The 16,102-nt window shown below is 39.7% G+C and overlaps 1 protein-coding gene across 2 annotated transcripts; it reads left to right on the forward strand.

The window, feature by feature from the left end:
• Window positions 1–2,174: 2,174 nt before the first annotated feature.
• pmt (phosphoethanolamine methyltransferase) lies at window positions 2,175–9,114 on the forward strand. Of its 2 annotated transcripts, none has more exons than XM_026143007.1 (12): window positions 2,175–2,251; window positions 3,798–3,969; window positions 4,343–4,498; window positions 5,234–5,370; window positions 5,563–5,714; window positions 5,847–6,035; window positions 7,573–7,662; window positions 7,766–7,855; window positions 7,949–8,071; window positions 8,195–8,326; window positions 8,610–8,726; window positions 8,851–9,114. In XM_026143007.1, exons 2-12 carry the CDS (start codon window positions 3,809–3,811, stop codon window positions 8,959–8,961), a joined length of 1,458 nt encoding a protein of 485 aa, XP_025998792.1. In that variant the 5' UTR covers window positions 2,175–2,251; window positions 3,798–3,808; the 3' UTR covers window positions 8,962–9,114. The 2 variants fall into 2 exon arrangements, with proteins under 2 accessions (XP_025998792.1, XP_025998784.1); XM_026142999.1 differs by lacking the exon at window positions 2,175–2,251 and adding an exon at window positions 2,473–2,644.
• The last annotated feature ends 6,988 nt before the right edge of the window (window positions 9,115–16,102 follow it).

Raw genomic sequence — 16,102 nt, forward strand, 5'->3', positions numbered from 1 at the left:
ATTAAAGAAAACAAACTGCACAATTAAAGTTTTCACAACCAGGCAAGAAACAACTTGACTTATAAGAAACCCACGGGAGAAATACAACAAATGTTAAACATTTACAACCAACAGCAACATGGTGAAAAGCATCAAAGACTACAGGACATCACCGAGCCACACTGCAACGAACTGACTAACAACTGGAATGTGTCATATTGTCAGTATGATAAACGCCAGCATCTCGCATACTGTAGTTCACACAAAGTGCACGACCTGAGAACACTCACCAATGTAAAGATGACAGCAGACTGATAGTAGACTGAAGCGCGGTCTCCACCCGAAACAGCATGATCTATGTGGAAATGTCACAGCTGAGGCTCTGTTACATCTCAGCAGCAAAACAGAGGACATTAAAGGATGGAAACTTAAATGTCAGATTGAATTCATTTGCAAATATTATTTAATTATATCCTTTAGGTAACAGAGAGCAAAGTCACGTTTGCTGTATGCAGTTTGTAGCCTAATCCATGATTCTCTACTCTGTGCTTTGGTGGTTTGAGTAAACCTTCTTGTTTTTATAAATAGAGCAGAGTGAAAGTGAAAGTGAAGGTGAGAAAGCAAAGTGCAGCTTGTACACAGTTCAAAACACAATGTGTTTTAGAGTGTTTATTCATGTTATAATGTAGGTGCACTCTGTGTGAGAATCTGCTGTTCCTTTACTGCTTGAGAGGAGCAGAAGGCAAACGCTGTCACAGAAAACAAAGAAGAGCAGCAAGAAAGGAGCACTAATTGGTTTACAGTAGCATAGAAGCCATTTGCTGTATTTCACAGTCTCGTGTGTGCTGATGGTTGTGGCTTGATCTCTTTTGTTTCTTATTGCCATAAACGTTCATCCACTGATTTTAAATTGCACGTAGAGCACCTCTAAATACAATTTTGAGGAACTTGTCTTTAACTTCTGTAGCTCTATTTAACGCTACTCACTTATCCTCAGTTATAGTATTTTAAGGATGAAATTACTTTGTATTATTAGATCTGATAGATGTAGCTACTAGTTAAAACATAATAAGCTTAATATACTGTTGAAGATTGACTAAGACATTGCCAAGCAACTTTCCCTTGCCTTAATGCCTTAAGCTATAAAGATGCAGGAGGATTAGGTCATTTATGATAGCAAAAGGCAAGATTACCCAGAAGTGATTATGATTTTAACAGTCAATAAATACACACACTGGACATTTTATAAGGTAGAATGGCAATACCAATTTTACTTATATAGGACATTTGATTACGGTATATGTAAATTAAATGTGCTTAAAACAGAAAGTAAAAGCATAAAAAATCACTGCACATTTACTATGCCTTAAGGCAGTGAAAACAAAATAAAACAATAAAAATATGCACAGCTATTAAGTGTAATGGCCTGTGTGCCTGTTTGAACGTACACACAGATGTAAAAGTAGTTTGTTCCAAAGAACAGAACCACAGTACCTGAAAGCACCTTTAGCATACTTGGATCTGATTCTAGGAACATTTGAAAGAGCTGCACTAGATTACAGGAGAGATCATCTGGTGCAGTAGGCCTACTGGTACTTTCTAGTACTTTGCTGGATGCTGTTTTGGCTTCAGAACTGCCTTAATTATTTGCGGCAAAGATTCAGAAAGGAGCTGAATACATTCCTCAGAGATTTTGGTCTATGGCATTTAGTAAAGTAAAACAAAATAAAAGAGTCTGATCTCTTTGTACGATTCAGTCTGGTTTAAAACAACTTAGGCCTACTTAATGTTCAGTTACACACTCTCTGCAGGCTTTTTGAATTGTTTATCATCGTTTAATGGTTTATTAACTTATTATTATTAATGACAAATTAATTGTTTTATTTTACTTATTAATTCTACTAATTTCTCATACATTTTTAATTGCATACTTAAGTAATATATGTTATTCACTAACTTCTCATAGCTCACAGCCTGGGACCCCACTGGCTGCTAATGCTTTCTTTATAAAGAGGGCGAAAATTAGATATTAGCAATTAACTGTTAATTACAGTTTTCATAAAGCCTTGTGAAAACTGTGGGCTACTTACACTCCTGGCGCATTTCATAACCTTACGCTTTCCACCTTAACAGTATGAGGCAATCTTGCACAATGTTGCGCGTGCCGCCAGACATTTTCCACGTGTCAGCACAACCGAGACGCGACGAGCCGGGAGCCGGTGAGGCAGACTGCCGCGGGGAAATACACGAGGCAACGATCGTGCAAAAAGATGTGAGTGCATTCTGTCAACTTACTATCTGTGGCCGACATGTCTACCAGGGATTTTTCTGGACGTCTGTGGTGTGTTGTGCACGTAGGCTTTGCATTATGCCCAGTGTCAATGCAAATCCGTTCTATGTTCTCTGCAGACCCTTGTTCCCACATGGTGATTCGTGTGTGTGTGCTCCCCTCCCATGCCCTCGTATTGGGCGCATCCTAATGGCCAGTTTCCTACCTGGCGACCACCTCCTCCACGCGCCACGCTCGTCCCGTTATTTAAAGAGCCCACACACGAAGTGACATCTGCTTTCTGTTATATAGGAGATCGATCGTTAATCATCAGACTGATTTCTCACTTCATAGATTAATTTTACAATAATCAACCAAAAACCACAATGGACAAAGGTACGAGCAGATCAAATGTATTCATTTTGTTTATTTATTTATTTATTTATTTATTCATTTACTACTGTGAAACTTTCTTGAAAAGTTGATTTAAGCCAGAGGGAGCTGATTACACCAAAGTTTGGATTTTGTTTGAGCTGCTGTGTTATTGTGTTGTAATTGTTCACTCAACTGGTGGAAGTAATCCTACTGTGAGCTCTGTGCTGGAATGTGATGGTGATTTGAACAAAGCTGTCAAATGATTTTCTTTTAACCTGCAGTTATCCCTCAAAAAAGGACCACGAAGATTGTCTCTCACCCTGTTATCACCTCGTCACTGGAATCTTAGATTCCACTTTGCCGCGTTGGCGTCATTTAGCCTGTGGATGTGTGTGTCTCTGGTGTAAAGCACATGGGGAAATTTGTGAGTGAAAGCGGTAGCCTGATGTTTACTGTCTTATATGCTTGTGCACATTACTGTGCATGGTTTTCTTGGATCTCTGTAAAATTAAAGAATGAATGGGGGATTTCAGGTGGGTGGAGGGGCGTTGTGGAACAACTGTAGTATAATCTGTCTTTTGACAAAAGGCAGCTAAAACCTGTTGTGGAAATAACAGCATGTCATATTAACAAAAGCAAACAAAACCAAACTTTGCAAACTGTGACAGCGAACGAGTGTAATATGAAACTGATTCTGGTTTAATATTCTGTCTATGTGGCAAATGAGTGTTTTGGGATTGCTTAATCAGGTTAGATTAATGGTTAATCTGTGTGGCCACAGTGTTTGTGGGAGTTTATCTCAGAAGAATTTTTAGCCTAAGGGGTAGAGCCCTTTATATGAACATTTGTCAAACTTTCCAAAAGCTCACATTTGAGTGAGTTAAATGAACTCAGATTGTTTTTTTCTCTTTAAAAATAAATTTAAAAAATAATTTACATCTTAAATAACTTAGAAGTAACATGATTAACCTGATGATCACTTTTGTCATATACTTGATAGATGATTCACAGACAGGTACCCTTGAACTTTGACACATCATCCCATGGGAATTAAATCTTAATTGCACATTCATAAATTGTAACTGCATTGCCATCATTATTAGTGTCCATACGCACACACCCACTTACACACATATCTAGCTTCTTGCCAACCCTGTGTGTTCTCTTATGATAGTTCGTAGCAATATGACAGAGTTTTGGAAGGAGCACTCTAAGGCTGCTACAGTGGAGGAGATGATGCTGGATTCTCGTGCCAAAGAACTGACTCAGCATGAGCTGCCAGAGATCCTCTCCATGCTGCCTAGCCTGGAGGGATGCAAAGTGCTGGAGCTGGGAGCAGGAATTGGGTGAGCACACAGCTGCAATAGACTTAGAATTCTGGGAAAACAGTACAAGAAGACAAGAAAGTCAGTGCTTTAAAAGACAGGGATTTAGTAGAAGAAGTATAAGCTAATGGAGTACTGTAATATTTAATAAATGTTTAAAATGGCATATTAATGATGGAGAAACTGAACTCACAGATCATTGTTCATTCAGTAGGCTAGTTCCAGTCATTATACGAATGTACTGTTTACAAGGTTGGGGAAACCTGCAGTGTCCAGATGAACAGAATCAACTTTTTGGGGTTCAGACTTCATTTAGTATAAAGATTTATGACTGAGGAGCACTCGATGAATATATGTAGCAAAAGTCATTTTATATTCTTATGTTTGCATCCAGTCGTTACACCAAGCACCTGCTGACCAAGGCAGCCCATGTGACTGCTGTGGACTTCATGGAAAGGTTTATAGAGAAGAACAGGCAGAAAAATGGCCACCATAGCAATGGTACCTTCCTCCAAGCTGATGTCACAAAGATGGATGTTCCCCAAAACAGGTGTGTGTTAAGATATCGTCGTTAATATTTAACCTCACTAATGGCGTGGTTCGATGAATGGCACTACTGTGAGTCAGCTGGTCTACTGGCCTGATTCTGAATTATCTCAAGAACATCTGGATAAACTGTCAGAAAATGAGTATATTTAACATACGCAGAAGTGGCTTCAGCAGAGGCTTACCTTGGAAACGATAAAGCTGACATTTGCCCTTTTAAGTGAAATGAAATGACACATTTTTTCCATGAAATCTATCTTCCTACATCCTGCTTCTAGCTTTCTCTTTGAGGGCTTGCACGTGCACATCTGTAGTGTCCCTATGGGACCTTAAACATGCAGAGAGCGAAGAATCACCCCTTTTGTCAGCTATGGCCCACAGATCAAATAGTCTAGAGGGGAGAGTCTGCAGTTTCCAAGCCAAAGGCATCTTAGGAGGAGCATTTAGTAGAAACTGCCTTAACTGTAGCATATGCTATCATGAATCCCAGTGCATAGAAAAGGCAGAAGTATTATGGCCACAATACACATTCACCACAACTTTGTCCACTTCCCCAAAATGAAACATAAGTTAAAAGGTCACCGTTTCCAGCACACATCATAGGTGTACAAGTGGAAGTAGTAACTCTGAAAGGAGCCAGTTTCGAAAGGCAGAGAGACGACACACACAGCTTTATTTGTTATATACTGAAAATACTGTTGGTTACTGTGATAAAAGAATGATGCTTTTTTTTCCTCAGCATTGATTTTATCTTCTCCAACTGGCTACTGATGTATTTGAGTGACGAGGAGCTGAATTCGGTTATGCAAAAAATGCTTACCTGGCTGAAGCCTGGAGGCTTTCTGTTTTTCAGAGAGTCCTGCAACCACCGGTCAGGTACAGATGCAGAATTAAATTCAATGTTTAAACCTTTATGCTAAATGAAGGTAACTTAAGAAAGATTGTATGAAGTCCTCTGCCTGTATATTTCAAAAAGATTTAATTAGATGTTTGTACACCTTCTTTTAACTGCTCACTTTCTATGCTCCATGGAGATTAGTTTGTTTTCATTCATAATTTTCTACCAAGGTGACAGTAAGATGGATTTCAACCCCACCTGCTACCGTACTGAGGCACAATATAGCCACATGACTACAACAGTGCAAGTGACGGAGCCAAAAGAGGGCCAAACATTTGGTTTCGACATTGTCTTGAAACGGAGAGTTCAGACCTACGTTGAGGTAGAGACATTTGAGTCATATTAGGATTGAAAAAAGCACATGGCAGTTTCTGATGCTGGTGTGTGGACATGTAGTTAACCCATTTTACTACTACTTATCTCTGTCACCTTCTCATCCATCCAACACTTACAGATGAAAAACAATCCAAATCAAATCTGCTGGTTGCTAGAGAAGGTCACTCGCTCCTCGAACAGCCAGAATGGATTCAAAACCTTCCAGCAATTCCTGGACAACCAGCAGTACACCAAACGTGGCATCCTGCGCTATGAGAAGATGTTTGGGGCTGGTTACGTCAGCACAGGAGGGCCTAGCACCACCAAGGTAGGCAAATCCCAAATAATATGGCTGGATGCAAATGATAAGTGCGTCTTGGAAGGAAATTTAACAAGTAAAATGCAAAAATATGATTTTGAGTTATAAACACAATTACAGAAAATAACACAGAAAACTGCATGCTTCTGTAAGTATTCAGACTTCTGAGCGTCTAACATTTTAGTCTGGTGCAGAATTTGCATTAAATGCACTGGCAATTTTATTCAGACCCTTTTTGGTAGCAAAGACTGGAAGCGAACGGCTGTTAAATTGAAAGATCTAGCCTAAGATGCACTTCTCCTGTTGTCTAGCAACCGCAACGATATCAGCTAGAGCCGCGGTGAATGACTGAAATAGAGAAAATCTTTATTTTATGTAATTTATTTTACTTTTATTGCAGAAAATTGTGATGTTTCATCTGCGTATGAGCTGAGAACACCACAGCCATGGGCCGAGTTCCTTTAGCTAACAGTTATCTTAACTTTAGTTAGTAAACTAGTTTGCTAGTGTAGCTCACAAGACTAGTCTCATTTCATTTTGAAGGTACAAATACGTCTTAAATTATTGATATTTTATTATAAATAAAAGGGAGCATCTAACAGGAGAAAGATGATACAGATACATGACTTCTTATATAGAATACTATAACACACACTTTAAGTTTATGAACGTGCAATTTACAGGATGAGAGCTTATGTAAATATGACTTCAGCACATTCTGGTTACATCAGTCTGTTTCCTTACCACAGTTCACGGGTCACATGTTTGGTCCTGGAGAACACACTTACCTCAAAAAGTGAACCGTCTGCTCGTTTTTTCCCAAAACATTTAAGTACATTTGGCTTCACACTGGCAAACAGACGCAGCTTCAGCAGAAAACTAACTAGCCAACTAACCAACCAACCAAAGCACGCAGGACCTGTGCCGCATTAAGTTGGCCAAAAGTTAGCTCAGTTCGGCTTTTTAGGATTCTTCTCTGCTGAACATTTGATAAAACTCAGCACTTACTATTAAAGGTTTATTTCTGGACTGCTTTGCTTAAACCGGTCACCATTTTTTCCAAAACGTTTCTTCAACCTTAAAATCGTAATGAATTCTGGGATAGGGTGGGCCACGAAGGTCTATGTCATCTGATGCCATTTTTTTTGACATTTTAGTCTGATGCCAGAGGCTGTTTTGAGCTCATGTCTGAGGACGTTTTTCCTGAGACCTGCAGATGTCCTAAAACAGGGGTGTCCAAGGTTTTAGATGTGTCCTTGATCCAACACAGCTGATTTAAATGGCTAAAATACCTTCTCAACATGTCTTGAAGTTTTCCAGAGGCCTGGTAATGAACTAATCATTTGATTCAGGTGTGTTGACCCAAGGTGATATCTAAAACCTGCAGGACACCGGCCCTTGAGGCCTGGAGTTGGACACCCCTGTCCTAATATGTACACCGTAGTGGCCTCAGTAACTATGAAATAAAAGTTTGTAGCCAAAATAACCTTTACAAAGTTGGCCTCAAAGCCAGGCTGAATCAAAGACAACATTTTTGTGCTAACAGGAGTTTGTGGACCTGCTGAACCTGAAGCCAGGACAGAAGGTTCTGGATGTTGGTTGTGGCATTGGTGGAGGAGACTTCTACATGGCAAAGGTAAGAGCAACCAAGTCACAGGCCACACTTACAATGTTGATTTTAGGGCACTTATCATTATTGTAAAAGCTATAACTGTGGCAATTATTATGTGATTTTTCAGGCATTTGGAGTGGAAGTGCTCGGCTTGGATCTGTCAGACAACATGGTGGACATTGCAATAGAGAGGGCAAAAGCAGAGAATGTTCCATCAGTACGTATGTTATTCTGTTGATTACAACACCAAAGTTAATGGCTGGACTAATGATTTATTTCCAAATCTTTAATGGTATTTACTGTTCCTCAGGTGCGGTTTGAGGTTGCCGATGCTACAAAAAGGACATTTCCAGAAGATTCATTTGATGTGATCTACAGCAGAGACACAATTCTGCACATAGATGATAAACTAGCCCTCTTCAAACGCTTCCATGTGTGCATCTCTTTAAGTCTAAATGGTTTCATTTCATGAATTTCCCAACTTTTCTTGTAATTTGTAGAGAAAAAATGATACAGCACTAAATGTAACAGACATCTTGTTCTTGTTGATATCCAGTCATGGTTAAAGCCAGGCGGACAGTTGCTTATCAGTGACTATTGCTGTGGGAAGAAGCCCTGGACCCCAGCATTCGAGGCCTATGTGAAACAAAGAGGCTATGTCCTGTATACGCCTTCAGAGTATGGCAAGGTAAAAATACTCGTGTATAAAAATGCTAGTAGTTTAAAACTTTGGACTCTTTTCTGATATGTAGATTATATTTTCTGTTTTTGCAATTCAAAATCCTGTTTAACAGTATAAGCAGTGCACTGATCCACTTATGAGTAAATGTGTTTAGAAGAATATAGAAGCAGCCAAATTTTCCAACATTATGTCCAGAGAATAGACTTTGTATGTATGTACTACTGCAGTCCATCAGTTGATGGTGCTGTCCCCACACTGCTTAATCCCTCCTCTGCCTCCCCATCTACAGTTCATTCAGGAGGCTGGTTTCAGCAAAGTTCGAGCCGAAGACCGCACAGCCCAGTTCATCGAAGTGATTAAGACAGAGCTGCAAAGAGCAGAGGTCATTAAAGATGAATTCATTAAGGTGGGAATGCACAACCACAACCACACAGTGTGTCAAAGATTGCACCTTCATAATTGTGTTACGACAGAAAGCTAAATTCCTCCTTTAGTGTGCCATCCAACACACCTGTATCTTTTCCCTGCAGGAATTTTCTGAAGAGGATTATTTTGAAATAGTGAATGGATGGAAAGAAAAACTGGAACGTTCCAACAGTGGAGACCAAAGATGGGGACTTTTTCACGCGACAAGAGACTGAGCTGTTGAAGCTCGCCGTGTTAGAGATAATAAAAGAAAAAAGAAACAATGTTTCTGCTACATTATTCTTTTTCTGGGTATCCTGTTGTCTTTAAAGCAAATCACTGACAACTCTTTCATTATTTTCTGCCAATATACCTTTAACTAAGTGATCTACACTTTGCCATCTTGCATTTCTAGTGAGCAAATATTTTTGGGAGTATAACAACAACGGAGTGTAAAAGAAGGTCCAGACAACTGCGCAGAGTAATCAAGGTTTATTCTGATTAAGCAGGTTGTTGGTGTCCAATTACTTAAATGTAAACAAGTTGAAATGAGTTCTTGAACTAAAAAAAATAGCACTGTTCTCAACCGCAGAGGCAAAATCAATTGACAGCAGATTGATTTTTGAAGGAAGATGCAATGAATTATTTCTAGTTAAATTAACAGGTGCATGAATTAGTTAACAAACAGTGTATTGCAACAAGCTTGAGTAGCTAATACTGAGCAGATAAACCTGAGGAAAACAAATTCAACAGGAACCAGTTAAACTGGTTGAAGCAGTCAGCTCATCTTTTCTGAGCTGTCTGCATTCTCATGACATCAGTTTACAGTTTAAAACCATCAATTGGAGTTGCAAGTATTGCAATTTGCTCATCTGGCTGGATTGCCACATTAGGTAGCTCCACATGTTTGATTTGGCAGAGTTTTATGCCACATGCCCTTCCTCATGCAACCACAAAAAAACTTCCATCTCCTTCCAGGCAAAATAACTAGAGATCTTTTGTTTGGTAGGCAAATGTGTAAACCACTACAATAAGAGCCACGGTTGGTAAAGCATTGCAACACCTCCTAAATCCCAAATGTTTAATTAAATACATAGTTTATCATTTCTTAATAAAAGCTGGAATAAATCAGTCTCATGCATTCTAAAGAAAAATGCCAATAAATAAAAGATAAGTACTCCGTGTTTACCATTAACTGCTTCTTCAAATATTCTTGTATGCCACGTTGATCCACTGTGCAGATTTGCAATAATGATTCTGATCCATTTTTAAGTTTGTGTGTTAACGCAGCAGATTTTCCTAAATGCAAAAAGACTTCTTAACACTTTATAATGCCACTGTTAATAAAAATGAATCGCTAACTTTAGTTAACAGTGTATTACAACAGTCATTATTATTGCTGCTTACTGTTTGGTCAATAGCTGGTTTGTAAATCACTGTAAGTTTGCAACTGATGGTTATAAAACGTGTTTGGCTATAATAAAGCTGAAGCCTCTGTTTCTAATACAAATCAATCAATCATGACCAGAAGCTGTGGTTTGTGTCCTCTTTCACTTACAGTTTAATTTTCATTTCAGTTAGGTTTACAGAAAGGTTGTGGTTTGATTTGAAATACAAGTTAGGAGTGAAACCCCTGTCACTATTGCCATGACACACGCATCACTGCTTTACACCCAAGCACGCCTTGTGTGTAATAAACAGTAGCATTTTATGTCCTGGGAACGAAAAGGAAATATGTCATCAGTGATTAAGCCTATCCTACAACACATATATTTAATAAAATATAATATTGATTCTACAATTATGGCTGTTGGCAAAAAGATATTTCTACAGTAAAGCAATGAATCTTTTTAATTTGAATAGTAAAATATACTTTGCTGCGTAGCCCTTGTTAGTATCGTTTTAGATCCATTCTTACCTGAAAACACTGCCTTAATTCAACAGGGCCCTGTTTCAGGAAGCCGGTTTAGAAAACTCAGAGTTAAAAATGATACGCAGGGTTGAGTAACCCCGAACTGTCCAACTCGGAATATTCGGTTTCAGAAAGGCTGATAACAATTAGTTCAATCAACGCGGAGTTGCTTTAACCCCAAGTGAAGCGCGCGGACGAGGATACATAAAGCCCTGATAAGCGGAGCACAGATTAAGCGAGTCACCATGGAGACGGAGGGAAAGAAGGCGCGGTCAATGTATTTCACAGCGCTTGAGGCCGAAATTCTGATGGCAGCATATGCCGATAACATGCAAATTTCTCAGAAAAAAAGTAACACAGCCTCAGCTGCAAAACAAAGGGGGCATGCATGGCAAAACATAGCCGACAGAGTCAATGCGTGAGTGTTAATATAAACATTGATCTAGGGATTTCCACCCATTTAACACGTTATTTTATCATATGTTATTTTATTTGTTATTTTATACATTTTATTTTGTGATGTGATGTGAGCGCAGGTGCAACCCAACAGGCCCCAAACGTGCCTGGCAGCAAGTAAAAATGAAATATAAAAATATAGTCCAAACAGGTAAGGTGTAATTGTATTATGAGCCATAGTGCTTGGTCTGTTTGTCCGATGTAAATCAATTGCAGTTAGAGGCTACATTAATTTTCTTTCTGTAAGCACTTATTGAAATTATCTGAGCACATTACAAGTACATATTTGCTTACTCTGTATGCTCAAATGTGGCCCGTTATAGCCAACAGAAAAAAAGCGGAGGCCCGAAAAACAGGTGGGGGTCCTCCACCACCACCACTCACAGAGGCTGAGCAGTTGGCCCTCAGCCAAAACAGTGGGCGCCCTGTGGCCGAAGGCATCTCTGCAGGGACATCCTCTGAGTCAATAACCCCGCAAGACACAAGTGCCTACATAGGGGGTAAATTCAAAATAATACATGATGTGCATACATCCTTTCTTCACAGTCACCTTTGCAGTGCTACTCATTCATTTGATAAACTCTTTACCATAATGGATTATTTTGTAGTGAAGTTATTTTCCTACTGATTTTGCCTTGCCTCAGTCTTGGTTGTCTTTGAGAGCATAATGACAATGAAGTGTAAGGTGATTGGTATGTTTGTTAATTGCCATTTGGTCCCTTGTAAGTTATAAGTGACCTGTATAAACCTCATATTCTATCAGTTGATGGTGGTGGTGTACTGCATCTGGTGCAGCCTCCTGTTGAGCCAGACCAACATGCAGTTGTGAGTAATACTCCACAGATTATATGAGTTTACAGTAGAACAGCAATGTTGTCTATTTCTTTACTACAGGAAAATAATGAAGAAACATTGACAGCTGTTACAGAGGAGGAAGCAACAGAGACACTTTATGAGGTTTACATCTTTTAATACTTTGTGTACAGGAAACACAGGCGACCAATAAAGCCAGTTGAACAAAAAATCTGTTTATTCTTCTTTCAACATGTTGAGGTGATGGGTCAAAGGAAATGATTGTGACATATGGTGTCTCTGACTGCTCTTCCATCTTGTATGTCCGTGGGAGGGTCAGGATGTTCATGGTTTGGATCACTGCTGATGTTTGGTCCAGAAGGACAGTGTTCTCCTCTAATTGTGGCAATGTTGTGAAGAATCACACATGCCACAATAATGTCACATGCCCTTTCTGGGGTGACCCTGAGTCTTTGCAGGCACTGGAACCGGGCCTTAAGCATTCCGATAGTCATTTCAATTCTGGCTCTTGTCCTGCAATTAGCCAGATTATATCGCTGCTGTGGGCCCGGTTCAGGGTCAGGGTAAGGGGTAAGCAAATAGGGTAAACATGGATACCCCCTATCACCAAGCAAGTAGCCAGTGAACTCTCCTAAGACAGAAGGATACACTTCAGTTCAAATGTCCCTGAAGCAATTGGTCTTTATATATTTTAAAGTATTCTCAACTCACCATGTCCAAATTTTGTGCTCAGTGTACATTCACGGAATATTTGTGAGTCATGGACAGAGCCTGGCCACTTGGCTTCCACATTTGTGATAATGTTGGCAGCATCACATATGATCTTCACAGTGCAGAGAACACAAATTAGCATCCATTACTATAATGAAATAATTTGTTAGTTTGAAATGCTACAGGGAACTATGTACCTGCACATTAATGCTGTGGAAAGACTTCCTGTTCACATAGTCTCCTTCATTTACTGAAGGAGCAATGATTGGAATGTGAGTGCCATCTATACAGCCAATCACGCCTGGGAACCGTGAAAATAAATGTAAAATTTAAGTAGTAGTCCAAGTAGCACCACATCATAAATTAAGTTTTGGTCATCCTGATACCTGCAATTTTGTGGCATCCCTCTTTGATAAATCTTGTGGGTCTATGACCGGGGAACACAAACGAGTACAGGAGACGTTTCAGTGCAACTGTAACATTCCTGACTGCCCGACAGACGGTAGCCTTGGAAACGTGCTCAGCGTCACCAATATTATACAGAAAGCTCCCGTTTGCAAAAAACCGAAGTGCAATACAAATAATATGTACAGAACTGAGAGGATGTCCACGATGTGTCACATGCGTAATATATGGCCTGAGGATGTTATCCAAATAACTTATAGATTGTGCTGAGAAACGGTAACGTTCACACAGAAAATCATCAGGAAATGATAAAATGTCCAAACGCGCTCTGATCACTCTCTCCCGGCGGAGAGCTCTGCGGAGAATTTGGGCTTCACGATCTACTGGCTCTTCAAGGAAGGGGCACGCCATGTCCGACACTTCCTACTGTCAGGTTTCCGACAAAGGGGCGGAGACAGTCAGGGTTAGTTGTAGTAAACCTGCTAGGGGGCAGGTTAGCTTCACGGAGTGTGTCGTCATAGTGACTCACTGAGGCTTCATCTGAACTCGCTTTGTGAAACCGAAAACCCAGAGTTTTCGTTAACTCAGGGTATACTTACTCAGTTTTTCCACTAAACCGGCTTCCTGAAACAGGGCCCTGGGCACAGATTCGACATCCTGGTGGAAACATTGCTCTCAGATTTCACTCTGTATTGGCCTGATAGAATCACACAGTTGCTGCAGATCTGTCGGTGGCACATCCAGGATGCAAATTTCTCATTTCACCACAGAGGTTCCAAAGGTGCTCTACTAGATTGAAATCTGGTGACTGCAGAGGCCATTTGAATTCATTTATTAACTCTTTATGTACAAACTTAGTTTATATGTGGACTCAAACACTGTATTTATCATTCAACAAATATCAACATGCAGAATATGAAAATTTTCTTATCATCAAAAGCTTTAATAGTTATCCAAGTCACTACTAAGTGACACTTACAATATTTATGAATTATGATTTATAGCCCAAATCATGTGTTTTTAGATTTTTTTTTTATTAAATATTCATTTGCATATATGAGTTTTTAAATTTTTATTGTATTTTCTATATCCATACATCCATTATCTTCTGCTTATCATTATCAGGATTGTGGGGAAAAAAACCTCACCAAAACATGGTGAGGTTTTTTTTATTTGTTAAAAATGTACTGTGTAATTTAACTAGGGGGAAAAAAATCCCACTGATGATGCAGAAGTCTCCAAAACTGACAAAACCCATGTATCAAATATGATACTCTAGGCCTTAAGGGGTTAATGCGGGCAGACACAACGTGCTTCACTCAGTGTTCTGCAGGATGTTTATTTCTATGGCATTCTGTGCCCTCTCCACCTAATGACGTCTGTGTTTACAGGCACACAGTGTTTTAACAATCACGCCTCATTCGTGCTATTTTTGTCATCGCTCTCTATTTTTCTGCATTTCCTTTATTTCATGTATGAATCCACAGTGAATGTGGGACCTAACATTCTACACAGACCTAAGTCATCTTGTTTATGGCAGACTTCGTATACAAAGATATAGATATATTTATATCAAAGATAAAGATATATTTACTGTTCCAAGTATATCTTGGAACAGTAAATTACACAAATGCACTCAAATGAAGAGTTCATTTCTGTGCCTCTCTGATATGATTCCTATAGAAAAAACATAACTGACTACATACATACACAGTATATTTTTACAAGGGTTCAGCACTGACGTGCATTCTTCATTTTAAATGGCCATAATAACCTGAGCTCTTTTATTGGGAATGGGAATGAGTGCTTCAGAGCGAAGTACAGAGCATCTCCCTGTCACCAGGGTTACTCACTGTAGCCATGGTTACTCATTGTCAACTGCGTGTGCAGGTTGAGAGGAGAAAGTGCTGCTGTTTAGGCCTGGCATTACTTTGAGCAGCATGAATGATTTTAAGAATCAATAGATTTATTTGTATTTTTCTCAGGTTTCTCTTGATGGTCTAAATAACTTTGTTATGATAAATTATTTTTTTTTATTTTTTTTTTATTTTTTTTTTCAGATTAGGCCTACGTGAGAAAATGAAGGTCAGACAGGGTGTGAGGAATATGTGTGAATCGTTGACTCAGTGTGTGAGAAACAGATTTGTAGCAACGAACATGTCAGAAGCACTTCACCAATTCACCCCCCTGAGTTTGTATCTAATGCAGTGGCCATTTCATGCCCTGTGTCTGCTACAGTAGCAACAGGAGGCAGCTCCTTCCACCTGCGCCTCCCCCTCACTTTGTCTTTTTTTTTCTAAAAAAAAAAACTTCTTCTGCTGAAGTGCTTTAGCTGGTTAGCAACCACCAGTTTGTCAGATCCAGACCAATCATCAGTGACAGCTAACAGGTGCTGACGTTGGACCTAAAGGAGGAATGCTCTGCTGTGATTGGTCGGACAGAGATGGGAGTGGGGCTTCGCCCCAGATAAATTGTGGCAAACACATACCTAAATACAGGTTTCCTCTAATAAACATTTCATTCAGCCGGGAGATCAGAGGGTACTGAAAAAACATCTGGAAGTAGAGCCCCGAATACCCATGGGTAACGACAAACCTGTGTTCAAGAAACCAGTTTGAGATGATTTGAGCTTTGTAACATGGCGCGTTATCCTGTTGGAAGCAGCCATCAGAAGATGGATACGCTGTGGTCATAAAGGGATGGACATAGTCAGCACCAATTCTCAGGTAGGATGTGGTGTTTTGAACAACTAAACTAGCTAAAGTAGTAATAATGAGGCCAGAGTGTACCAAAAAATATCCCTCACACTATTACACCACCTCCACCAATCTGAAACATTGACAGGATACAGCACGGATTCATGCTTTCACATAGCTTACACCAAATAACTACTGAACGTTGCAGCACAAATCGAGACTCACCAGACAGGTCAATGTTTTTCCAATCTTCCGTTGTCCAATTCTGGTGAGCAGGTGTGAACTGCAGCTTCAGTTTCCTGTTAGTATCAGCAAACCACTGCGCTGCACTTAGCTGACAGGAGCGGCACCCGGTGTGGTCTTCTGCTGCTGCAGTCGATCTCC

The sequence above is a fragment of the Astatotilapia calliptera genome, chromosome 2 (genome assembly GCF_900246225.1).
Source record: "Astatotilapia calliptera chromosome 2, fAstCal1.2, whole genome shotgun sequence".
In the NCBI taxonomy this organism is placed as follows: domain Eukaryota; kingdom Metazoa; phylum Chordata; class Actinopteri; order Cichliformes; family Cichlidae; genus Astatotilapia; species Astatotilapia calliptera.